Source organism: Nymphaea colorata, chromosome 2, assembly GCF_008831285.2.
Source record: "Nymphaea colorata isolate Beijing-Zhang1983 chromosome 2, ASM883128v2, whole genome shotgun sequence".
Lineage (NCBI taxonomy): Eukaryota > Viridiplantae > Streptophyta > Magnoliopsida > Nymphaeales > Nymphaeaceae > Nymphaea > Nymphaea colorata.
The window spans coordinates 34176877-34203497 of NC_045139.1; the positions used below are offsets into that span (position 1 = coordinate 34176877).

Sequence of the window (26621 nt, forward strand, 5' to 3'; positions counted from 1 at the left end):
ATATACCCAGCCATTGCCTTGTAGAGATATAAAATCTCTTCTTAAATGTAATTTAATGTATGATTAATGCTTACGATCTTCAGCATCGTAAGCTTGGAGAACATTATCTTGGAATTTAGTTTCCCCAACAATATTTTGTTCACTTATAGATAATGTTATAATAATTACAATTTATGGCAAGATATCCTGCACATGGACAAAGTAGTTTCCTTTTCTAAACAGTGAAAGATTGATCATGGCGGTCTACAATGAGCACAATCTTGCCGAACCTCGGTGCATCCTCCTCCCAAACCTAGCACTTGAGCTATGTCGTTTGAGACAAGTTAGTGGGCACCCGGTCAGGTTGACAAGACTTGAGCACGGCTAAAGAATGGGCTTGATTCTCAACTTGATTGGGCTCGATAAGTTCGAATGAACTCGATAATATTTTTATATTTACTTTATTATTTATATATATAATATAATATTTTATTATAATTAATTATATTTATACTTACATATATTTTAGTTTAATCGAATCGAGCCCTTGCTGAACCAAATGCCCAAGCTTATACGTAATTGCCTCCCACGGACCTGATCTACCCGGTGGACGTTTTCAATTAAGCACCTATTATATCGACCTAATTCCAACAGAAGCTCGCATTTATGAGTTCTTTTTTCTTATCCCTCAATTTCCATTGACCTCACGATCGTACCAGAACCGGACCGGATCCCGAAAAATAAAAATGCAGCGCCTAGTAAAATTATAGTAAAAAATTGACCTTGAATTGAAAATTCACATTAAAGGAGCCTGATCGCCGGCAGGGGTCAACCGCATTCAATAACAGCGGGAGCTCCGACACCCTCTCTCCTCACCGGCGAGTCCAAACATAGGAGAGAGAAATATTTAATTCTCATTTTGCCCCTTTCCCCCTTTGCTTTCACCTTTTCTGCGTCACTCTTTGCTTCTCTGCCTTCCTCTCGCTCGTTCTCTCTCTTCTGCCGTCTCCTTCGGAAATGGCGCCCACTCCAAGCCCGACTCCCTGCTCGAGAAGTCGTCCATAATTCGGGATTAATTAAACGGCAAGGAAGAAGGGGAGCTCCATTGTTTTCTTCCCTTCCTTCGACCTTTTCCGTCTGTCATTTTCCGCTTTCGGGAGAAGGAGAAAAAAAGAAACCCTAGACAGCTTCTGCACGTAGCGACGAAGAGGGAGTAGAGATCACTATCGCAGAAGAGAGAGGGACAGAGCAAGCGAGAGAGAGAAGGGAATCAGAATCGATCGGAGAGAAAAGACGGGGGAAGTTGGTACATTTTTTTAACGCTTTCCTCAGTTGCGCTGGCGTTGGTGCCTCCCGGAGGCCGTTTTCCCTCCGTCCGGAAATTTGAAAGGGAATCCGGAACATCGGGGCACGGAAATTTTTGATTTTTGAATCGGAGAGGGAAGGGAAACAAATTCTGAAGCCGTCGGCTGGATTCGGAGGCGATCGCGTATCTCCCCGGGGTTTTATGGTCCGGCGACGGCAGGTGCGGCGGATCTTGGCTCAACGCGTCTCGTTTGAGGTAAAATTTCTCCGTTTCTTGCGCCCTACGCGCTGCGACTCGTTTCTTGCATTCGTGAGCAAACGAGCTTTCCAGCTTTTGCCTTTGTGATTTCCGTGGATTCCTTTTGCGGTTTTTTCCATAATCATTTTCACGAGTGGAAGCGCAGTCTCTGTGTAGTTTTTCATCGTCAGTTTCCTTGTTTTCGTGATTGGTGAACGTTCTCTGTGAAAATGAGGTCTTCTCTGGTACTTCTTCTGCTTCTTAATCCGATCTCTGAAATTTCAGACCGAAATTTTCTTTCTATTTTGTTTTGTAATGGAAAATGAAGTGTTCTGCGGTGGATTCAAAAAAGTTGAAAAAAGGGTGAAGAAATAATGCTTGAATGATGAAGAAATTTCCCGAACAACTTTCTGCTTTTTCTCTTTTTGTTGTTATGATGAAGGTTTTGGCGTCGATGGATTCTTCCGTTTGTCTGTGATCGCGAACTTTCAAGATCACGAACTCCTTTTCCATGCGTTTGTCTTTTTCTTAGCAAAAACAAAGTTTGGCTCCTACGTTTCGCATTTAATTTGCGTCTAGCAAAATTAATCACAAGAAGCGTTCTCGGATTCGTATATTTTTTTTCTTGGGATTTCAGGAATCAATTATGCTTTTCCATTTTGTCACGTTCTTTTAATAAAGTAAATTTTGCTTTCCCGTGATTCTCCATGATGATTTTTCTTTCTTGGTAGGAGAAATTTGGTTGCCTCTTACTCGAGGTGGTCTTACTTTTTTTCTTTTTTCTAGTCTCTAAAATTATTCTTCTTCGTTTCTCAAGTTAAAAAGATCTTGTCTTCTATTCTTTTTGTGGGGAGCAACTAACGAAGCTGTTGGGAATGGGGCTCCTGGGATTCGAACCCAAGACTGTTCGGTTGGGATCGTTGTAACGCCATTGACGTTGATGTGCGTTCGGTGCTCACATTTTCTCTGGTTCCCATCGAGTCAGTTGCGTAATTAGAGTCACAGATGGTCCCTGTGGGCCTTGGTGAAAAAGTGCATTTCGTTGTGACGCCAGAAAGGTATCGGAAGTGAGACCTGGCTAGATCAACGCTGGGCCCGGTAGGTTCAGCCCGACCTCACCTCACGCTGGCTTGGTCCAGCCGATCCTTCTCCTTTTTACTTGTTTTCTGGCAGCCAGACATTTAGCATGTAAGCCATGAGCTTAGTCGTACTTCGTTGTGTTCAAGCATTGACTTTCTCCAATTAAAAAAAACTCTTTAATGAGATGGATGAACCTTAAACAGCAGCTTGGAATACATGTTTTTTCGAATGTATGCTTCAAAAAGTATCATGTTCTTTTTTCCCAATAGATGAAAACTAAATACTGAATATAGCACACTATGTTTCTTGTACTAAACATATAGAGTGCGTTTGGTTGACATACTCATCTAGCCCAGTTTTATGAAATTTAGTTTTACTAAGATTACAAATGAGTTTTGAAAATGTGGTTTATTTGTTTGAGTGATATACCTAAAACCTTGTTTTTTGAATAACCTAAAAGGGTTCTTGTTTTTCATTCCTGGCTTTAACAAAATTGAGTTTTTTTAAAACCCATTTTTAGTGCCATCCAAACATTCCAAAAACTTAGTTTTGGAGACAAAACTAGGGGTGCGTTTGGATGACACCATCAACAAACTTGGTTTTGTGAAAACCAAGTTTTTGAAAACCTGTTTCAAAACCCAGTTTCATAAACTTGGTTTGGATGACAGCTGAAAAGCTTTGTTTAGAAGCAAAAATTAACTTTACCTGAAAAAGCTAGACGGTAGCAGGTTTTCTGGCCCTTCATGACAACCAGGTTTTGACAAAATCCATGTTTAATGTCATCCAAACACTCTTGAATGAAGTGGTGTTTGGGACAAAACCAGGTTTTGTTTCCCAAAACCTGGTTCTGCACTGTCATCCAAGCACCCCCTAAGTTTTATTTCGGAAACTTGATTACTCCATGGTGGTTATATAATATATGTTTATAGAACATATATTTCCAGGACATACATGTTTAAATAACATATATTTCCAGGACGCAAAGTTATTGTTTTTTTCAAAGCCAGTTGGAGGGGAAATAAGATTTAAACCTCCGGGACATGCTCCTCCTTTGAATTATGGCCATTTCCAACCGAAAAAGTATTTGGCCAGGTTGGCGTAGCTTTAGGAGGTTTTGCCTGGTGGAGATCTAGCTTTTGACCAATTTTAATTTAAACTTTTCAGCTTATAGGGCCAGACGTTCCATTAGTCCAAGTGCGTGCCCGTGCCTTGTGGGTTGAGCTTTTTGACTTTTTTTTTGTAAGTTAGACAACTCACAGCACTTACGGCTAGCGCATGCCACGGGGTGTTTGAAACTTTTGACCTTCTCAATCTAAAAAATTCTTACCCAGATGGACGGAGCTTTTTTTGGGCTTTAGAGTTGACCCACACCTGTTCAAGTCTGCTGGGGTCCTGTACTTCGCTGGACATAGCTTTTCTAGATCCAACCGTGTCTGCTGGGTCCTGCATTTTAACGTGTGGGCTCGACCTGCCGTGAACATGTGGTCCTGCGTTTGAGTTTGTCAATTGCGCTTCGAAGGTGACTTTGCCTAGACGATGAGTCCGCCATTGATCCTTGGTCTTTGAGTTTCATTTTATGGTTTCGTTGCCGGGTTACTTCAAACCCCAAGAACCATAGTTGGCAAACTCGTCGATCCAAGTCATGAGCCTCTTTACTCGACAAGGATCGTCTATTCATTGATTGCATCTTTTCTTTTGTCATATGTTGTTGAGTACTAAACTTTGTTATGTTTTAATTTGTGATATCACAAACTTTATTTAATATATACAAATACTTATATTATGCCTTATTCAGTTGTAGCTGATGAAAGCTGAACATAAAGCATTGGCAGACTTGCTTTTTTCTTTTTATATATAAAAAATGTACTATAAAAATTATAATCTAACTTAGCCGAGTCACCAAGTCAACTCTCTTTGACCCGGTGATCCAGTCCTCAGCCCATCTGAGTCCAAGTAATGAGATTACTAACTATACCGACACTAAACTGGATCCATTTGCACCCTGCCACTTGTGCCGGTAGGATTGGATATCAATATGATCCAATCCGGACCGTTTGGATCTAGTGTCACGCATAGTGGAATCCTGCTTCTAGCCTACGTCAAGCCTGTCACAATGATCTGGATTTGATGGCCTAATAAATAAACCGCATCTTTATCTTTGATGGTCTTGGGAATCTGCCACAGCAGATACGGATGCTACATTGTTCTTGTTTCTTTCCCTGTTTAAGGTCTAAATGCAGATTTCAGTTACTATTTCTACTCTTAGATTGCATTGTTTCACTTCAGATCTCGTGGATCTGAGATCCGTGGGGATCCCAAATCCATAGATTTAATGTTGAACCTCTCCTTGACTTTAAATCCATAGTTTTTGACATATAGCATGAATTAAAATCCATGCTACTGAGATCGATCTCCTAAAACGCATTTTTTTTTTCTACAGCTTTAGAGTTTAGATGCAAGATCAAAGGCTATCAAATGCAACCCTAGTTTAGTTTTTGAAGTTTGAGGTTCATTATTAGGTGGCCTGCTAGGGCCGAAGCCTTGGTAAAGATCTGGGACACTTTTTTACCACCATAGGTGATGAAACGGACGGGTATGTGGCCATATTGGTTGTCATATAAGTAAAATAATACTATCATTTTAACACCAATTATATTTTAATGTGATAGATACCTTTTGAAATGCATTTCATTTCTTGAAAGTGGCAAAACTCTTCCGACGGAAACAATGGTAAAACCACTTTGATCTTTAAATAAAGTTGTACATTTGGAGGAGCGTTCGCTATAATTTTGAAATACTTCTCGAAGGTGTAGTGAGCGGTTGGATCAAATTTCCGAGAAATTTAGAATTTCATTCTGAAATGTTGAATTTTTGCGGAAAAAGATCGGCCGTGTATGATTGGATATTTCAATGGCTTACGAGGTAAGACTGAAGGTGGGGGACTTTCTTAGTTTTCTCCATTTTCTTTCCCCGAGGGACGAGAATAGCCAAGTGACCATAGGCTCAGCTGTGAAGTTGAAAGCTCGAAGATGGTGCTAAAAATTCCAGATTTGTAAAGCGTCAAGTCAAGTGTATAGAAAGGACGCCGAATCTTTTCATGCAAAAGTCGCTTTTGGCCTCACACTGCTTCGAGCGCTCTGTGTCTCGTGAGGTTGCCTCATGCCTACCTCCGGAGGGCCATCGCATTGCCTGGTTCCTTTCTCTCTTTGCCATTTACGAGTTTTCTCTGTCAGCACATGTACTCGGAACTCTTCCTTTTGTTCTCTTCTCTTCGCTTTGCCCCTCTCTTTCGACCCACAAGTGAACGGACTTTACCGTGCTCTTGCAGGTGCAGAAATTTGCCTCGGGAAAAGGAGTGCGGTGATCCGGTCGAAGGTACGCCTCTCTCTCTCTCTTTTTCTCCCTATGCTGCGGCCGTGGTCCCGTGAATTCTAGCTGGGTCCGGCGCAGGCGTTCGACAAGAACGCAACGGATGTTGGGCGTTTGAAATAGCCGCCGCCCTTTGTGCCGGGAAACTTTTAGATCGAAAACGATTTCAAAAAGAGGCATTCTTTTGGCGGAACAATACAATAAAATAGGTGCTCGAGTCCTAAAACTGTTTATTTATCTGATCAAGCATCCAAAACTGAGCTTGGTTTTGTTATCTTGCCACATATCGAGTGTCTTTTCTTATTTGTGAATAATTGTTTTCCAGATGGTCCCTCACCGTTTTGCTGAATGGGTAATGGATAGTGTCGGTGATTTAAAAGAACACAAATATTTGCGTTTTGTCCTATCACTTGATTTGAGCGGTTTTGGCTCCATTTTGCTGTGCTTTTAGATGCCGCTGTCCCGGGACTGGACTAGCTGGCAAAATTATTTACTCTTTTTGGGGGAGGGGTTGGTCCTGTCTCGAGGGTGATCAACTTGGCCATGGCCCAGGGTTTTTGCTGGTAATATGACCGTTGATCACATGGATGAATGGCCATATGAGGAAGAAGCACTTCCGTTTTGCTCCCTTATATGAAAAGTAGTACGTGCGTCTCAAGTATACTCCATGTACTTGCTACTTAGGTTAGCAGACAGGCTAGTCCAGCGGCCTATTTGGAAGAGAACCAAAAAAAAAAAGGGCAAAAAGAACTATACAGCCGTAGCGTCCATATTGCGCAGGAATCCAAAATTCAAAGGGCTAGAGAAGGGAGACAAAGGGATCGGGTACATGGTATCCATATGTGGTTAATATTGAGAAAATACTAGCTACATTCGACCTATTTGCATCTCTAGGTACTCGGCGTTATCAAACTTTTTGCTGTCATTTCTTAAAACCTTGAGTACGTTTGGAATCTCCCCAGTCCATGCCCTATTGGCCTATTCAGTTACCTGCTTTGAGTTGCTTTCTTCATTTATAATGGATGTGACAATGATTGGCTTCTTGGTGGGCCTGGTTGTCCAGCAAATAAATGATGATATGGCTTTGCTCACTGTAAAGTTGGTGAAACCAACTAGGTTTATCATTATAATATTTGATGTTTTGAGTCTCTACTTTTTTCCTAGAACGAAAGCATTCAGTCCCCGTCGCCCTTGCCACTGGTGAAAAATTATGGGCGTGAAGTGTGAAGCGTGTGATATTTATTTGCTCGATGGCGTTTGGTTCGGTAGCGTGGTCCCATACCAGACAATGTCTGGAAGGAGCTTATCGGCCAAACTTTGAACAATCCAACTATAAACTGTGTCGGCGTGTCCCCTTAGTCTGAATCGACTTATGAAAGGACATCGATTATCTCGGAGCTAGTTTGGTTTAGGTTTTCACGATCTGAATTGATGAATTAATTCATTAGTTTGATGAATCATGGTTTTCACTGTCAAGCTTTCGTCACATCAACAAAAAGCTGTCACATATTTGAATGTTGGATCAGAAGTAACCAAACACCTCCGTTAATGTTCACTTGACAGATCTGTTAACACACTAGCCTGACTCCACTAGATCTCTATATGGCCCCAATCTGTAAGTTGCGAGATTAATTTTTATACTCGGTCATTCTTTTCTCTGGGTGTATTTTCAATGTTAATGAGATGTAAAAATGCGTGAGGCAGCTGAAACTATTTTTCATGGTTTATCCTTATTAGGACAGTGGAGGTAAAAGGATACCCGATTTGGAATAGGGTTGGAGTTCTGTCAGGTTGTCTCGTTACCACCGCCACAAGTATGGTCAAGATTTTCTAAGATCTCGCTGTATGATTGCATGTACTGGGAAACACTGTGAATTATTGTAATATCATAAGGTGCTATTAATGCACGAGTTCTTTGTTTTTAAATTTATATTTCTATCGTGATCTTTGCATGGTAATTTTCCAAAAAAAAAAAGGATTCCAGTTATATATGAGGATATGCTCACTACGAAAATTCTGTTGTGGAAAGTGTCAGTACGGTTTATCTGGGCAATGTTGTTCAATTAAGAAATTCGTCAGTTTTCATTAATGCTACTCTTCATTATTGTCGCTTTAATAATTGAGATATATGCTCTCAGATTTTCCAATTAGATGATATAATAATTTTTTACTATCTTTAACTTCTTTCGTTATCCTAATAATTGAAATTGATAATGATTTTTGGCCAGCTCTTAAATCTTCCTGCCCTACTCGTGCACTGTCATGCAAGTGGGAACCGATCTGGGCTGTTGTCTGAGTTCATTAATTCATGGCCACAAATCTGATTGAATAATAATTGAGATCTATAGGCCTTCATTTTTTTGTTTCCCAAGACAAATAACGTGAGACCCATTTTCTTTTGTTAGTGGCTTATATTTTTCCTCTTTTTCTCTCCATTAAACTAGGTTTTTTTTTTGGTCCATCCTCGAATTATATATTGTTGCGGCTTTTCTATTTGACCCGAGTTTTTTCTCTCTCTCTCTCTCTCGCTCCCTCTCTCACATGTGTCTGTGTGACGCCAAATATTGACATTAACTGATAAATGCCAGCGCCATGTGGGGAAGGGGGCATCGAATCATGGGTGGTAGATAACTTGAATAGAATGTCACCCTCTTGAGAAAGCTGTGGAATTGTCAAGTCTGAATTATTTGATCAATTGGAATATTCTGTTACAGTAATGGGGTCTTGCCATCATTAACCTTCAGACTTGCGCACATGCACTTCCTTGAGTTTAGACGAACAGTTAGTTTCTGACACTTGATTGGCATATTCGTTCATTGCAGGTTTTCGAGTGACATCGAGAGAGGTGCCGAGCTTGGAGGTATTTCCCTTCTGTGTAATTTAGTTTAGAATTTCTGGTATTCGTATTGTCTACCTCATTAAGTTAGCCACATGTTCGGTAGCATTTTTTTCCGTATGCAGCCGACTAAAATGATAAAAAACTGCAAGAATGTGCACTTTATTTTGAGAGCATGTCGGGGTTGAAAAATGGGCGGGATTATAAGTGAATTGATGCCTTTTCATTTGTGTTTGCCTTGTCTGCTTTGTTGTTAAGAAAAATTGTTATGAGCTTATTGTAGGATTAGTTCATAAATAGTCTTAAAGAGGTACAATTTGGCAGACAAAGTAACGATTACACTCTCTCTCTCTCTCTCTCTCTCTCTCTCTCTCTCTGTACCTGTCCATCTACCTGGCTGTCTGTCTCTCATTGTAAGGATAAATGGTCATCTTATTTCTTTATTTGTTAAGTACGTCTTATAGCCTATTGCGTTGATGTTAGCGTCAGAAAATTACTTTTTTAAAAACAATTATGTGCATGTAATTGCAATTAGTTTGATGGTCAAGAATAAAATATGTCGTTGAAATAAGATTGCGGAGAAGTTAGAGAGAGAGAGAGAGAGAGAGAGAGAGAGAGGGAGGGAGGGAGGGCTTATTATCCAGGGTCTCTCCACTACCTTTGGGAGTGCACATCTTATCTACCGAGCATGTGGGGCGTAACGCAAATATTGTCCTATATGACAGAGTGGCGGGTGGGAAACTCTGGCCCGTTGCTTCTGCCAGCTTGTCTCGCGGTATCGGGTTCGCTGCCTTGTCTGCGATGGAAATGGCTTGTGGCCTGCCTTTCTTTGTAGAGATTTCAAATTAATTTACACATCATCTATCTGGTGTGGTTCGACTAACCTCTTATGACATCCTTACATCTTGCCTTGGAGGGTCTCCTGGATCTTCTATTTTCAGCACACGAGGGGACTTGGTTAACCTCCCCATGCTTTTTCACTAGTTGTCTTTGCGGAACGAGTATTTCGGCTGCTTCTGTTTGTTTGGTCATTGGACTCCTAATGTATTTTACATATTATAAGGGGTACGGTTTGTGGGGTCTGAGCTGGCGCTGTGCTCGTCATTGTCCGGGTCGTTTAGCTCCACCCTCGTCCCGCATATTTACTGCAGTACGCTGGAAATAGAACAATAAATATTTGCTTATTCGCTTTTATGGCGTGGTATACCGGCTCTTAAAAGTTACGGACAGTGCACTTAAAATTTTGAATCACTGAGGGGCCTTTACCTTGACCTGAAAATGCCCACTGAGAAAAAACCATATGCAATTATTTTCTCTTCTCCTCACTTTCCGTTTGTTCAACATTTGTTTGGTGCGATTTTCCCTGGGACATTTAGTTTGTGGTCTGTTTCTCCTTTTCGAGGGAACCAACTTGCAGAAAGTTGCTGCTTTTTGGGCATCGGTCCCTGTCTGTCCTTCTGCATCTTTTGAGCAAGCGTTTGTTCAAAGAACCAGCTTTCATTTTCATACTGCATATTCTTGCATAATTGACATGTGAATCATCTCAGCCAGCGAGTTCTTTTTGCCGGTATGCAAAAGCAACTGAATACCAACGGGTGGTCATCCCTCCTCTTCTGTGTGCGGAAATTTTCTTCCTAACTTGTTCGACAGTGTAAATGCTCTGCCTAAGTGCTGAAATCCATTACAAGGGGTTGTTCCAATCCCCTAGTTTGGGATTTTCCATGACCTTGTAAGTAATGGGAGGCCTTTGTCTTCGCTTTCTTGCTTAGTGAAGTTCTGTTCTCTGCTCAAAAGTTAAAACGACTTTTCTGTATTTTTGGTAGAGGCACATCTTCACCACCGACAGGTTCTTCCCAATGTGTCTTGCATAACGAAGATGGGAAAAATAATTCTGCTGGCAAGGAAGAGTTCTGGTGCAGCTGTGATTCGGAGGTTGGTATTTTCGTATTACACATAGTGTGGGCGGTTCTGTGGCCGTAATGAGTGTGTGGTTTCCATAAAGCTTTTCAATGCACTTAGGCGTATTATCTACATCTTCCATAACTTGCTTTGTTTGCGATTTGCGATAGATTTGATCTGTTGGTGTCCCATGGACCTATAGTCACTTGAATTGGTTGCTATTTTTGGGTACTGTTGATCATTTTGCCTTTTAGCCTTATCATTAATGGTCCTACGTTCTAGCAAAATCATGTTATGAGTCCATGGTAGAAGACTCAAAGAATGTGTTACCTCGTTTGAAATACTCAGATAAGTTCGTTTATTATTGATTGACATTGGGTTCTTCTTTTGCAGAGGATAGTTTCTTCTGGAGAATCTAGAGTTAGTGATGACAATGCAACCACAAGTCCCTACAGGCTTCAGCTTGAACATGACGTGAGTGCATCTCCTTTGCTTATCTTTCTCATAAATTTTCAAGTTGAGAAGATACGGTCACCAAATAAAAGATCTTCGTAGGAAATGTTGGGAAAAAATTCAAAATTCAGAAAGAAGTAAAAATGTAGACAGTTTCCGTGCACTAGTGACTGGCCAAACCTGTCTTTAGTTTTCCGCTTTTCAGTTGCAATGAGATCATTTGTAAATATTAGATACAAGGGATGATTATTAAAGTACATTTTATGTCACTGGGAATTGCGAAGCGTGGCAATTGTTGGTGGCCTTTAATTGGAAAAGCCAAAGTTGCTTACTGTCCTGTAACGGATTGAGAGCATCGGCAAAGTTATTCAAAAACATTAACGTCTAGATGCTTCTTGATCCATTTGTGCTTAACAAATAAAATATTATATGGAAATTACTGGCTCCAGTTTTGGTATTTCCTTTATCATCCTTGATTAGGGTTATAAGTGGAACATTCTGAAATTTTCATCATCTCAGAACGAATTTGAATATGTGAAGGAAATGGAAATGCATATCTGAGGTGTATGAATGCATTTTTTCATCATTTTGTGGATTCGTACCTTGAAAGACTACCCATTCGGCTGCTCTGACAATTGAAGTTTTCAACTTTTTATGCCTACTTTAATATTTTAATTTAAGAGTGCTTTAGGTGCTTTAATAGTGTTCTGTTACAAATTCGTATCTCCATATGCTTTTTTCTCTTTTGGGTCTTCAGATTTATATGAAAATGTTCTGTTGGATTGTAAGCACTTTTTGCATAAGCAAGTTGTGCCCCTCCACCTTATTTTTCTACTTAAGCTGTTTCTTACTCTGCTTGTTGATACGCACTGTTTTAACAGATAAAAAACTTGCAAGCGAAGCTGCATGGTGAAATGCAACTGCATGCTGCACTTGAAAGTGCTGTCGGAAAGACTGCTATAGCATTGTCCTGTTTGGCTTGCCTGCCAGATGAGGTAAACCTGGTAATCTCGTTGAATTATGACACAACTATGATAGGATATTTTATTCTGTCAGACCAGCTTTTAAGATGGGACAAGAAATTGTATTTGTTATTTTGCTGTACTAATTCCAATTCTTTAAAAGTTGTAAGCTATTCCAAATAGGCTAGACCTGATTTTCTTTTGTGGAATGAGAAAGCTGTAAGTAGGTCAACCATAACCTCGTCTCAAGATAGAATTCTAGAAGGATAAATTCCTAGTGTCTCTTTCACTCTCTCTCCCCTTCACCTATCCATGCACATATACTTGTTTTTATGCAAGAATGCATATGTCCTTCACACATGCATGAATGCGTGTCTGTGGGTTATAAATCTCCAGCCAACATTTGTCTCTGTTTTCATGAGCAGGCCCAGGACCTTCTGAAAAATATTGCTGTACTGGAGGATACTGTTTCAAAGCTTGAGGAAGAGCTGGTTTCCTTGCATTTTCAGCTTAGTCAGGAGAGAAATGAGCGACGCCTAGCTGAGTATCGTTTGAAGCAGTCACCATCTTCTCATTTTCTGCCATCTCCTGATGGCTTGAACACTTCAGTATGTAATCATTCTTCACTAACATGTTCTGCTGTTTGTTCGACATATATTGGAGATATAAGTTGCTGTCTTTTCTCTGGTTATTTATATAGGAATATCCATCAGAGTGTTTGAGTTGGTCCCTCACAGGGATGAACCATTCTCATACAGAGGTATTGCCAATTGAATCTTCTGGTTTGCATTGTAGCAGTGATGGAGAGAATGCAGAAAGCAAGGTTAGCTATCAAAATCTGAATTGACCTTTAGATTAGTTGTTCCTGTGTCTTTTGAATATTTGACCAAGATATGATAGAAATTGAGTTTTTTTTTTGGGGAATTATTGCATGCTTTGTTTGTCCACTGATCCTCTGTGCATGTATGCTAGGCTGATTTACATATGCAGAAAAAATAACCCAAGGCAAATTACTTTTCTTTCATCATCTGCCTTCAGCAATTATGTGCATATCATTTTTTCGGTCCATTATGAGGAACTTGTTTGTTTCTTCCTGCTTTTTTACAGTCTGTTATCCATGCATAGGAATTGCTATTTTCTATATACATGTTCCTTTTGGTAGTTGACATGTGTGCCATGTCTAATAGACATGAATGCGGGATTCTGAAACCATATGCAGGCCATAGATCCGGCCGTGTTCCCAAGGCATGGTGTTGAACTAGGTTATATTTTATTATTTCAAATTGCATATTGGATATTAGATGCATACATTCTGGGTTTAATGGTTTCATTAAGGGGCACAAAGAAAACACAATTGCCAGTCTAGCTGCACGTTCACCAGAAAAGGCATGGTGGTGAAGGTAAAGAGATGCATGTACAGGCAGATATTATAATACTTTACATTTTTCTGGGTATGTGCATGGCATCTAATCAAGCACTAGACAAATTGTATACTGGACAGTGGCTTTTGTGGTACTCAACTATTATCCAAATGGATATTAACCGTTACTTTAATTCCGTTGGCTTTTGTTTCCTACAGGTACTTGCTTGATTATTTGTCTTTGAATACTAAAATTCTAGGCATGCAGACTGTTGTCACTAATATGATGCTTTTTATCAGAGTGCTCTAGGGCATGCATGCCCTGTCCAAGATAAAAAGCCCCAAAAGTTGAGACATCTAAAGGCCAGGAGGCCTACTAAGGAAATGTCAGTTAAGGGTCTTTGGCACCATCCTAACCAGCTATCGGAGGAGATGGTGCGGTGCATGAAGAATATATATATTTGTCTTGCAGACTCGTCTAATCTTTCAGCCAAGTCTAATGCAGCAGAGAGCTTCCAGCTGCCAACTTCTCCCCATGGACACCTGTCTGCGTCGTCCCTGTCATCAGTTTCTGAACCATCAGAGCTATCCATAGTATCGCTTGTCCAAAGTCCAGTAGTTGAACTGCATTGTAGTGGAGATGTTCTTGGAGATGATAATGCATTTGATCCTTATAAAGTGAGGGGAAAACTCAGTTGGGCAGACATTGGAAACTACAGTTCAGCTGTCGAAGTTTCTTGGATGTCGGTCGGAAAACAACAGCTAGAGTATGCTGCTGGAGCACTCCGGAAATTTAAGTAAGTGGCTTATACTTTTCATTTTTCAATTTTAGATTTCATGATTTTCTTCACTCTGATTTTTAATGTATTTCGATCTTTCTATTGCCCATGAAGAATGGAAGTTTGTAAGCATTTTTAATTTGAATATTTACCTTAAGTTTATATACATTATGTATTTATGTAAGTGATGCACAATTGTATGTTCATTTATATATGTTTTTGTGAAGTACAAAGTCACAGATTTCTCAATCCTCACCGAATTTTGCTTAGGACTATTCAAAGGTTTTTCACCTCTATGTGCGACTGCACTTGTGCCTGTTTGCAAACTCTATGGCACTTTGCTACTGAGATTCTTGTTATGAGCTTCCTTGTTAGATGATTTGTCCTATTCATGATTATCTGCTATTTTGATGGACTACATATTGCTGCTGTCACGTTTTTTATATTTGTCATTTATATTTTACAAACTAGGTCATTGGTTGAGCAGCTGGCAAAAGTGAATCCAACTAATTTGTGCTGTGATGAGAAGCTGGCTTTCTGGATAAACTTATACAATGCCCTAATTATGCATGTACGTTTTCTACTTTGAGTTCATTTGTGTTTCTCTTCTTTTGCTTACATTTTCTCAGAACAGGATACAATCTGCTATTGCTTCACTAAGGCACATTTTTTTTTTTTTTTTGGATTATCAGAAATGAATTGGTTCTGTGGGTCCTTTTGTAGGCTTACTTGGCATATGGAGTCCCTAAAAGTGAATTGAAACTCTTCTCTCTAATGCAAAAGGTATGGCTTAATTAGCTTAACTAGCCAGGCTTTTATGTGCTCTTTTGGCAGGCAAAGTTGTTAGTTTGAAACAATAAACTCTAGGATACATATGCATTTATTTACACCTGTTCTTGTGAGTTGCTTTCAGCTTCATTTACCTATATAATTTGATGCTTGCACCATGGATAATTTTCTATTTAAGGGCATATAGTATGTAATTGATGTTGAAAATTAAGTATGACAGAGTGGTCGACATCTTTTTGATGTGTTAATACTTTTTCAGGCAGCATATACTGTCGGGGGGCACTCATTCAGTGCCGCTGCTATTGAATATGTGATTTTGAAGATGAAGCCTCCTGTCCATAGACCACAAACAGTACGTGTCCTTGTTTCTTTCTCATGGTCTATACCCTATAGTTTCATCACAAAAGATCATACCTAACCATAGGCATCGTCTTTGGTATTTTTAGGCACTGCTTCTTGCCCTTCACAAGCTGAAGACATCAGAAGGGCAGAGAAGCTTTTCTGTTGATAGTCCTGATCCACTTGTAACATTTGCACTCAGCTCTGGGATGTATTCTTCGCCTGCAGTAAGTGTTCCTGCATATACTCGCTGTATCCATATTTCTGTCTGGGTTGCCAAGTACTGGTATACACAAAAGTTTTGGTGTTTAATAATATGTCCAGCTGTTCTTGTTTTCACATGATTCACATTTTGTCAATTTAGTCTGTTTCTACTCAATCTGTTTAGAGCATTTTGTGCGCATTATGTTTGTCTGTCAACTTCTGACACTTAGATTGCTTACTGTTAGTTAGGGCTGACTTGTGGAATTCAAGAGTGTGCATTGCTCTGACAACGAAATTGGTCTGAATAAGTGGGACATAATCTTTTTTGAGTTTACACTTTGCAAAGTAAACTCAGTCAGCTATTGTTTCCTAAGTTATTAGCCAAAAGGAGTAAGAAAACTGTTACTAGTAGCCTAGTCCTACCTTTTTACTCTATTTGAGGCAAAAGAAATTGTATAACTACCAGTAAGTTGCACGTATCCAGTCTACCTGTGCTTTTAGTCATATATTAATTGCAAATGGAAATTTTCTCCAAGATACTGGACACTAATTTAGGATGCATTGTGGTTGAGAAATTGTTCCTGCAAATGAGTTTTCCTTGTCAACCTGGTTTAACAACTTTTGCAGTTTGCATGAAATATTTCTACTGTGAAGACTGAAGAGAGCTGGAGAAAATACTCATCATGCTCTTGGTGCTCTTGGTGTTGGAATAAAATGTTTTCTTTCCTCTTTGATGAAATCATGTTTTCTAGATATCTTTTGTTTATGCAGCTGATATGGTCTTTTCGTTTTGGTTTATTCATCTGAAATTATTTTACTTATTTTTTTATTTGCCATGATGACAGTAAAACTTTTAGGGGTGCCTGCTGATTATATGAATCACATTAAAACTGAATAAGCAAGTCTGAAGAATATTTTACGTACCAGTGGTAACTTTAATATGTAATTACAGGGGTTGGATCCCGTCTGAAAAAATATAGCCATTGTTTTCTTATTTAGATTTATTAATTTGGGAGGTTCTGCTTATGCGACTTGTTGATTACTCTGGAACTTTTTTATAGTTTGGGCACTGGAAGCAAAATATGTCCATTAAAAATTTTAGAGATTTTTTTTACGTAATGTGAATTAATAGCTTGGTTTTTACAGGTGAGGATTTATACTGCTGCAAAAGTTAGAGAAGAGCTTCAACAATCATTAAGGGATTATGTTCGTGCTTCAGTTGGTGTGAGCAGAAAAGGCAAACTCTTTCTGCCGAAAATGCTGCACTGCTTTGCAAAAAGTGTGGTTGATGATGCCTCTCTATCCGGTTGGATTTGTCAATTCCTCCCCCCTCAACAAGCTGCAATGGTAGAAGACTGCATGTCTCAGAGACGGCTGCGCCTTCTTGTCAATCGCAACTGTGCCATTGTGCCTTTCGATTCTCGTTTTCGATATCTCTTCCTACCTGAAAATCTGCTCTGAGCACCGTTTCTGTCTACCTCCAAGTTCCATAAAGGTTATGCTTGTTTGTTTCCTGCCACGTCCAAACAAGCAGGAACCCTTAATAATCGGTGTCATTCCAAGTCATCATGGCCTCTTTCACTCATGAATCAGGAAAATTGGATCGCATGACCAATGGAACGGTTTAAACCTTGAGCTAGCGCAATTCAAACAACAAAGCTCCTAGTCAGCTTTTCATGGATAATTTCTTTGTTGTCTTCTGCTCCCTTCTGCATATACAAGCATTTCTTGACCTTTGACAATTTATCTTGTTGTCTAACCAAGTCGTTTGCCTTGTCACGTGTCATACAGCAAAAGTTCTTTTTTTTTTCAAGGCTCCTTAACCTTTTTAAAAGAGCTTGGTTTTGCCCTTCCATCTAGGATCTTCCTTCCTAGCCAGCAGTCAACTCTGTACAGTCATCATTTGGTGGTGAAGATCTCTGTTATGGCACAGATGGGACCATCCTCCGTTCTGCATCGGAAGGCGCATTTCCTTTATTCACCAATCAGATTACAGTCTGTTTGATGTGCTGTTCTGTGCATTGTTTCTCCTGTGAAAAGTTGGGTATTTGGTTTATGTACAGTTCATAGGGGCATTACAAAGATAATAATGTGAGTTGTGCCATCTTTGTAAAACAAGACTCGTCTCTCTTTCTATATTTAACAAATGCACACTGCCCTGACGTAAATGCTGCTTGTTTCTATTGTGCGGCTTGGGAGCAGCATGGTGCAGATTTGTAATTCAATGTCATATAACTGTTGTTGCTTTTTTTTTTTTTGGTTTGGGGGATATTTGGTGATATAGTTTGCTTTTTATTGTTAATTGTCAGCATGGAAGTCATTCAGAGTTCTAAATTTTTCTATTTCCTCTTCTTTTCCCTTGTGCTCTTGGTTTCCAACACGTAGTTGCTCCATGATTGAGGAAGCTCCACAGCAGCTACAGTATTTTGCTTGCTGTTCACGTCATTCTTTAGACCTACGTAAATATTTACGGAACCTAATTATTCATCAGCCTTGCTAGACAGTAACTCATCTCTCTCTCTCTCTCTCTTCCTCTCTTGGATAACTTCTTCTAGTCCATCTAATCAAAGATGGCAGGCTATGGGTTCCTCGGATGATTATAAGTAGTGATCACAGAATGCCCAGGTGCAAATTGGGGACAATTTAGTAGGGCGAAGGCTAAGGAATAGAACTTCAAGGAGAAAAAAGGTTATTAAAGTTGGGTGTGGCCTCCTAATAGTACCAGCCTCTATCCCAAAACTTGGCCATATTTTATTCATGAATTTCATGTCTTAGCTTACATATTTGACTGTAAAACTGCTTAGTTCCAGGGATCACAGCCGGTCCATCGACATTGATACTCATCCCCATCCTTGTCTGCACAACATGAAGCACTGTGAAACAACTATATTGGGTGGCCATGTGAAACGACTTTCTGAGTTCATTCAACGTGGCCCGAGAGTCTAGACGCATGTTGAGCGGGCAAACGGGCTCCTGCATCAACCTTTGGGGATAGGGAATAAGGTGAGGACTGACGGGAAATTTGGTGGAATTTTTCTCTAAAAGAGGTCGACAAAGGCTGAAGGTTTTTTGAATTTCCAGTTTGTCATGCTGGAATTGGTGAGCAATGCAGAGTTTGTAATGCTTGTAGTTGCTGTCAATAGTTCCATGAGAGGGTTGATACTTTTACTTCATAATTCCATGAGAAGATGTTGCTTGGAAGGCAGCTCTCCTCAAAGAGAGGTGAAGATATACTTGCAAAAGGGATATGTTACAGCACACTGATATTATTATTTTTTTCAATATAATTCAATATATTGAGACTGAATCTACAAGTTTCTTTGGTCTGTTTGCTCGCCGATATTGGTTTTGTAAAGGTGCCATCTCCTATTGCAATGCGAGGCTAAAGATGCTGTGTTTCTGCTCCATTTTTCTAGGTGCGGGATCAATGTCATGATTTTCCCTTGGAGCTTTATTTTTTATTAATTATGAGAACGCAGGTTTAATTTAGTTCATGGTTTGTGGGAAAATATCCTTGTTTTATTACTATGACTACTTGATTATTATTAGTTTTTCAAGCATTGAATGCCCATGTGACAGCTGATGCTGTACCCACTGTTCCGGACCCTTGGGTCCGGTTCGGCGCATATGTCGTCTTCCTACAAAGAAGAAAGAAAAATCAGAAGCGCAAGTTGGTGCTTGTTTTCTAGTGTGCAGATACTCAGACCTGCGGCTCATGCAGAGGCAAGCCGCTGTTTCATGGTTCTTGTCCTGCAAGGTCTGGCTCAGAGGAACAGGTAAGCAGGGCCACTTGGATCTTTTATAAAACTGGGAACTCTTGTTCTGTTGATTGTCCTTTAATGTGTCTCTTCGAAGGCACTACATAAATTTCTTTTTCTTTTTCTTTACGATAAACTTTTAGGTTCTGTCATTTTACTTGTTTATTTATTTATAATTATTGGGTCTGCTATGGCAGGAGCTGAACATGCAATGAGAGGGGACTTGGAAGGATGTTGGGGTGAAAACCCTGGTGAAATCCAACAGTTCAGTTATATATATATAAGTACCAGACCACTTGGGTAAGTGATAAAAACCAGACTTCTCAAATTCATGTTAAGAAGTGTTTTAAACAAAACATGAACCTTCTAATGTGTTTGTAAACACTAATTTAATATAAATTTTTAATATAAATCATGCCTTAGTTGAAGTCATTTTTGTAAAAAAAAAAATTGATATTTAAACTACCAAAATTTTGATGTTATAAGAGCTGTTCATTTTTTTACTATCAGAAAAACATTATTTAAGCAAGAAAACCACTAACTTAGTATATGTTTCACATCAAATCACTGTTAAGTGTTTTTGTGTAAGAGACAAAAACCAGACCTACTAAAAACCACTATTTAAGTGTATTTGTGTAACAAAAACTTATGAATATAATCTTAAAGACGATTTGGTTGGGAACATATATTAAATTAGGCATTTTTTTTTTACTTTTGTCATGCTTTCTAATATGTAAAAAATAAGCGGCTCTTATAACTTCAAAATTTTAAGAGTAGAAAAATCAATATTTTCTTACAAAAATAACTTGCACTAAAATAAAATATGGTTTGCTTTTAATTGCTGCTTATGAACACGTTAGGATCTTGACATTTTGCTTATAATATTTTTTTGACACGCAATTAAGAGTCTGTTTCTGTCTCTTACCATAGTGGTCTAATGCTGTACACACACACACACACACACAAATCTACGACTCTGTACATGATATTTCCTATTTCCTTGGCGTATAATTAATGCAGTAAAAAATTTTCAAATACAGTAGAATCATGTGAAATATTTTCGAGGGAAGTATTATATTGCTATTTTTTATTCATATGGTTTCCCTTGTAGAAGATTGAAGTTGGACTTGATTTTATAAGACCATAGAATTAACATCCCTGAGCACATATAATTTCCTGAAGATCAAACAGTTAACAGCTACGATTGTTTGACTTGGTAATCTTAAGAACAATATTGACCTTTTGGGCTATCATTTTTTTTTTATAAGACCATCAAATTCGATTTCTTTTCCCCAAAAAATTTCGATTAAATCATTAAACCAGTGAAATAAAAAATAGATCATTCCCAGCATGTTTGTTCTCAGTTTATTTTGTGTGTGTGTGTGTATATATATATATATATATATATATATATATATATATATATATATATATATATATATATATATATATATATATATATATATATATATAAAAGCAGGGAAAAGAGCCAGTGAGTTGATGTATTTCTTTATATATTCAAGATTCCAAAGTGCCATTTTTACATTTGTGAAAAGAGAATACACGAAGATGAAGGAACTTCTCTGTATTCTCTGACTTTCTGTACTCTGTTTCCTTTCATATTTTCTCCAGCCCTCTTGCTTTGGAAAGATAATGAAAGTTCATAACCCATACAAGCATGAGCCCAGACAGAGAGCAAAACCCATAATAAGGAAAACAGAACTTCATAGGTGAAGCCCTGGTGCAAGCGTCCCCACGACTGCCGAAAACCGGACCGAAGAAGTCCTCTTGGAGGAACTCACCGGATCTGGCAAAAAAGTCGAGAAACAGCCATGACCAGTCGTCTCGGCCAGAAAAAAAGACGACCAAAAACTCTGCAACTGGCTTCATTTTTGTATGTATGCCTAGCCTACCACATGTATGTGTCCTGATCGTGATCTTTACAAGGAAGCCCCATTGGATCAGTCATCTCCATGGATGTACCAGCACACTAACATGGTGGCGCACCGGCGGAGAATGTAAAGCCTAGCCCGTTGCTCCTTGACCAGGCGGCCGCAGCGCCGGGTGAAACAGCTGCGCTTCGTGGCGCTCGAACCCATCGCCATATTGCTTAGTAAGACTTAGTCTTAATTAGATGTGGGTAGGTAGACCAACATCTCTTCTCCTTCCCTGTGTGAGCCCCTTAATTTGCAGGACTCTGGATTAGAAAGAGATGATTTGAACGTCCCTGGTTGAGATGACAAGGCTTATATATATATATATATGTATGGAAGGTTGAGTCAAGTATTTAAAGCTGAGCTTACTTTAAAATAAGGGTTGTAAAAATAGTTTTATGGTGTGGGAAAGTGGGGAGAAAAAGTAGGGAGGTGAATGGAGCCGGGTTAGGGACTTGAGCTAACGGTTGGCTGCTTTGGAGCAAGAGGGTGGTGGAGCTTGGAGGTGTGCCAAATTCGTACGGCCCCTCGGTTTTCGTTTTTTTATAAAACCTATGCAATTTTTCATAAAATATATATGCAAAAAAAATATTATTTTAATTGCAGGTGGTGGTGATGGTGGAGAATCCCTAGGTGTTTTGACCCACTGGTTCACATTATTTCAGCCGACTTCTCCCTTCTCCATTTGTAAATTAGTTTCCTGTGCTTACCTGTCCAAAGCCTGAGCGTGCATGCAGACACATACACATCCTTCTTCCAGTTCATGAGCCCCTTGATGCACCATAGAATTTAATGATGCCAGGTGTCTTCTTTCTTTAGTCCTATTACTTTTTGCATTCTTATAGAAATTTATATGTGCTAGACAATTAGATGGCAGATGAGTAAGGAACGATATCAGCTCTCGGTGATTGTTAAGAAAAAAGAAAAGAAAAGAAAAAGGAAACTGATAGAGCATTTTGATCATTTTATATATTTTTTTCTATAACTGCTTTATCCTTGTATGTTCTAAGCATCTAACACCTGCCAATTTCTTTTTGTATATATTTTAAATTTCTAACGATGTCAAGTGTCATCTAATCTATCGGTACTTGCGCCTTTTGGAACACTCACTTTTGGTCAAGCATGGTGCATGTAGGGGCTGAAAGGGAGGGGCCAGTAGGAGCCATTCCTCCTCCTCCGTCCCCCAAAAAGCCATGTAACAAAATTTTTTTTGGCTTCGGCTCTAGGTGCATGGCATAAAAAAGGCACCAAAAGACGCTCTTCCATTCCATCTTCCCCCAAGGCATGTACAAAGGTGACTCCAATTTGATTTATTGGAAACATGCTTTTATAGCATTCATTCAGCTTGCCCCATTGCAACTAGTTGAATCAATCCCTTCTTCTCTGTCTTCCTCTTTTAACACCTTTCTCTCTCTCTCTCTCATTCTTTCTCTAATTCACCATACATGCTGTTTTCTTTTTGTCTCATTTAATGCACAAGATAAAATATTCATTAATCTCCAGGTTTGATTTGCTGAATCCATATTCAAGGCCGTTAACCCAATTCAGTCCGGTGATCGGCCCTTATAAAGTGGCATGTCTCATAAAACATGTTATGGACAATTAGTGGGGTATTGGACCTCAATTAGCCCCGTTGTTTGCTACCAAGAGAAAAGTGACTAAGATTGAGAGATGAACTTTGTATTAGTCAAGTATATGATGGTTTTCTATTAGAATGTTTATAATTATATTTAACATATAAATAATATATAAAACATGGTAAAGTAAGTATGAATATTTATATTTTTCAGAAAAGTAGCAAAACCATTTATATTTTCTTACATAGATGATACAAATTCAGTACAATGAAAGGAACGCCATAGCTAACCAAATCAATTGATATATATATATATATATATATATATATATATATATATATATATATATAGAGAGAGAGAGAGAGAGAGAGAGAGTCAGTCTTTAAATTAACATATAGGAAGAAAATTTTAAAGCTGTTATTATATTGACGTGCTTTGTTTGGGTCATTACTAAAATAAAAAGAAAAATAAACCTGAGGGGAGAAAAGGTTGAAATAAAAGCTCAAAGAATGGATTGTAAATATTTAATACTTTTATGTAGATCCTAATGACATGTTCGTTTTAGACATACCTACAACTTTTAAATATTTAGCCATCTGGCAATATCTGCTAGCCACTAGATTTTGGTGGCTATCATATCTTGTTATATATCATTTGAAATATGAAACAATTGAAACATGAATTGACATGACAAAATAAATTGACTGATTCTGGTAATTAGGCCCTCATAATCTATCTGAGATTATGGTTAAGTTTGTTGACGAATTGCTAACTAGAAACATTATTCTTGGGCTTGAATGGTCTTAAGGAGAGTGAAATTATATAAGATGCTACGTTTATATCATTTCCCATGTGCCCATAGAACAGATGAAAATTGTCATATTTCATATCATGCTGCTATCAGCGAAGCGGCTGTTCTTTTGTTCAATCGGGTGTCCCTTAGTTTGGGTATGTAATGACAGGCTGATACATACTTCAGCTTTCTTCCCTCTCTCTCTCTCTCGATATATATATATATATATATATAGTGTGTGTGTGTGCGTAGGGAGAAAGAGACCACACTACAGCCATTGTCCTTGAAAACATGCAAAACTTCACCCTCAACCCTTAGCCTCAAATACTTACCAAAAGGATGGCACCCATGAGAATCAAAGATAGGACACACTGTTCATGCACGATAGGTCCAACAAGCAGAGATAGAGTGGCGGGGGGGGAGAGAGAGAGAGAGGGTGGGGATGAAGGACAACCTTCTACCCGAAGCAAACACCTGACTGTATAATAGATGCTCAACATTTATTAATAGCCGTTAGCAAACATCTGACTAAGATAAGTGCTCTATTCATATACATAAACAAAGATTTGAGTAGGAAATGCCCCAACATTGGTTCATTGTCCTTGGATTGCTTTGAAGTGAAGGGAGAGGAAGAAGAGGAAGATGAGGAGAAAGCAGACATGGAGCTCATATATGTAGCAACTTGCCTGTTGACAGGTCCATGTGTCTCAAGGATGATAAGGCTCACAATTTAAATAAGCAACGCAGCCGCTTCACCGTGGCTCGATGCATTGGCTCCGGGAAGCATGCTGCAGACGGGTTGGACTTGATTTGAGGTTTTATCATTTTCTTTGGGGAAATGTTTGGCTTAGTAAAATTAAAAGGGCCTGTGCCCAGGGGGCGGAGTCAAAAGAGACCACAAGACTCCATCTCAATTTTTTTTTTTAAAAAAATTTGTATGAAAATTTTAGAAAATTTCACTTGTTTTACATAAAATTTTTGAAAAATGATATTTTGGCTCCTGATTAAATTTAAAAACTTTAGTTCAACTCCCCTCATGAAAAATTTCAGCTTCCCTCATGAAAAATTTCTGACTTCACTCATGCTTGTGCCTACTTTGGCTTCGCTTTTATATCTGCATGCAAAGCCCTGCCTGTGCTTACTTTGGCTTCACTTCTATATCTACATGCAAAGGGTTGACGCCTATCAAAGTTAAACTAAAAACTGGTCTATACCAGCCGATGCCTTAACCTGATATCATCATCTTGTATTATCTCAAATCAAGCGAGATATCTACTCCAGAGTTAGATATCAATGGTGAGTTTTTCTCATTATCGACTTGGTCAGTCCAATTCGTCAGGTCTGGCAGGAACAATAAATTCAGCTCCATGCAAATTGAACCTGAACCCAAATCCAAACACATGCCAACGATGGTAATTGAATTTGGATCCAATCAATTGAGATTCACTCAGGTCGATCTTGGGAAACCATAAATCTGACCCGAGTCTGAGTCACTGACCTTGAGAAGCCCGCAGCGCTAAAACTTTCCCCCGACACAAGGACGACCCAAGCGGGCGGATTTTTTTTTTATGAGAAATTAGAGAAGGAGAATCATTGTATTTAAACTGAAAAGAAAGACATTGAAGAAAACTTTGGGAATGGTTAAGTTAGTTCTCCCAAATTAACGCAAAAGCATACCGGCCTCACAATCACAACTTTAGCAAGCGATGAAAAGAAGAAAGAAAAAAACTCGGTCCTATATGAAAAAGCCTTTTTCTGTCCCTGTCAGAACTACAAATATTAATATCCTTAGACAACTTAAGAAGTTGGTAACTAAATATCTAATAAACAGACGAGGAAGTCAGCAAGTTGACTATGTTATAAGTTAAATTATAACATATATTTTTTCTCCTTTGCAACAACAAGGCGAGCCGTGAGACGTAGCATAACTGGTCGGTTACGCTACTCAGATTGGGGCTGGTAAAAGCTTGGCCTTTAATTTGATTTTTATGAGTGCTACTTGCTTGAAAGTAAAATAGTAGATGTGTGATACTCTAGTTGACAGGTGTATTGCTTTCCACCTAAGTCTTGAAGCAATAAACAAAAAACATGTTGAAGAAGGATGATATTTAGGTCACAAATTGATGCATTTTGTGTGGACAAACAAAAGAGATAAATTGACACATCCTTATTGAATGCAGGCTTGTCAAGGAGGTATAACAAATGATAGCTATGAAAATAGCTTTCCCTATCTTGTGTTGGAGAACTTGGTATTACTAGAATAAATGTATGCATGAGAATATCAATCCAATTAAGGGTTGCCTGAAGCATAGTTGGAAAACTCGTAACTCGCACTCGGATTAGCAGAAGGTCACCAGGTCAGCAAGTTGACTTATCGACTCAGTCAAGTTTTAAAATAACTAGAATTGGGGGAGTCATACCAAGGTAAGGGTGAGTTGAGCCGAATGGGGACGAGTCAGGGGAGAGCCCGGCGAACCTTGACTCGTGGCTATGTTTTTTAGCAATCCAAGCTGGCACGGGCGATTCCTGAGCCAACATGGATGGCCCGAAGACTGATGTTTGGAGAGTGTTACTGAAGCTTTTCATAGGATCAGCAGGCTTGCAAAAAATGATTTGAAGCAGAGAAACGGCTGGACACAGGTATGTATTATGAAGAGAGAAAACAAAAAAAAGGTTTGAGGAGTGCGATTTTCATCAATATTGCTCCTGCTGTTGTTGGTGGGCAGATCAAAGTGGGAGGGATAAGTTATATGGGAGATGACAAGTTTTATGCAGTAGCTATGGATACTACATGAGGCTGGCAAGACTAAGGTGAAATGGCTGTGGTAGAGCGCATACTATCGTTCCACAAAGAGTACAGTGGTAGAATAACCATTTCATTTCGTAATGATGGCTGGATCAAGCGGTTCAAACAAGTTTGGGAAGACACAAGATTTAGGGAAGGCTGAAGGAAAATTCTCAACGTTG

General features: G+C 39.0%; 2 protein-coding genes across 3 annotated transcripts; one reads left to right on the plus strand and one right to left on the minus strand.

Moving 5' to 3' along the window:
• The first annotated feature begins 854 nt into the window (after window positions 1-854).
• On the plus strand, window positions 855-17934 carry LOC116247061 (uncharacterized). 2 transcript variants are annotated; one of them, XM_031619010.2, is made up of 15 exons: window positions 855-1540; window positions 5931-5977; window positions 8794-8831; window positions 10355-10536; window positions 10631-10739; window positions 11100-11180; window positions 12041-12154; window positions 12547-12729; window positions 12822-12944; window positions 13782-14278; window positions 14732-14831; window positions 14984-15043; window positions 15309-15401; window positions 15496-15615; window positions 16739-17934. In XM_031619010.2, exons 4-15 carry the CDS (start codon window positions 10463-10465, stop codon window positions 17051-17053), a joined length of 1869 nt encoding a protein of 622 aa, XP_031474870.1. In that variant the 5' UTR covers window positions 855-1540; window positions 5931-5977; window positions 8794-8831; window positions 10355-10462; the 3' UTR covers window positions 17054-17934. The 2 variants fall into 2 exon arrangements, with proteins under 2 accessions (XP_031474870.1, XP_031474871.1); XM_031619011.2 differs by having other exon boundaries at window positions 10359-10536.
• A 3269-nt stretch (window positions 17935-21203) lies between these two features.
• LOC116247062 (small polypeptide DEVIL 19-like) lies at window positions 21204-21536 on the minus strand. Its single transcript, XM_031619012.1, has one exon. The coding sequence runs from the start codon at window positions 21453-21455 to the stop codon at window positions 21312-21314; it is 144 nt and encodes a 47-aa protein (XP_031474872.1). The 5' UTR covers window positions 21456-21536; the 3' UTR covers window positions 21204-21311.
• Window positions 21537-26621: the final 5085 nt, after the last annotated feature.

Bases quoted from the DNA above. Each gene is read 5' to 3' on its own strand.
- LOC116247062 (XM_031619012.1), bottom strand. From the start codon at position 21,455: ATGGCGATGGGTTCGAGCGCCACGAAGCGCAGCTGTTTCACCCGGCGC.
- LOC116247061 (XM_031619010.2), top strand. From the start codon at position 10,463: ATGCTCTGCCTAAGTGCTGAAATCCATTACAAGGGGTTGTTCCAATCC. The intron at 12,155-12,546 runs GTAAACCTGGTA...TTTCATGAGCAG, and splicing joins TGGCTTGCCTGCCAGATGAG to GCCCAGGACCTTCTGAAAAA. The intron at 15,616-16,738 runs GTAAGTGTTCCT...TGGTTTTTACAG, and splicing joins GGATGTATTCTTCGCCTGCA to GTGAGGATTTATACTGCTGC.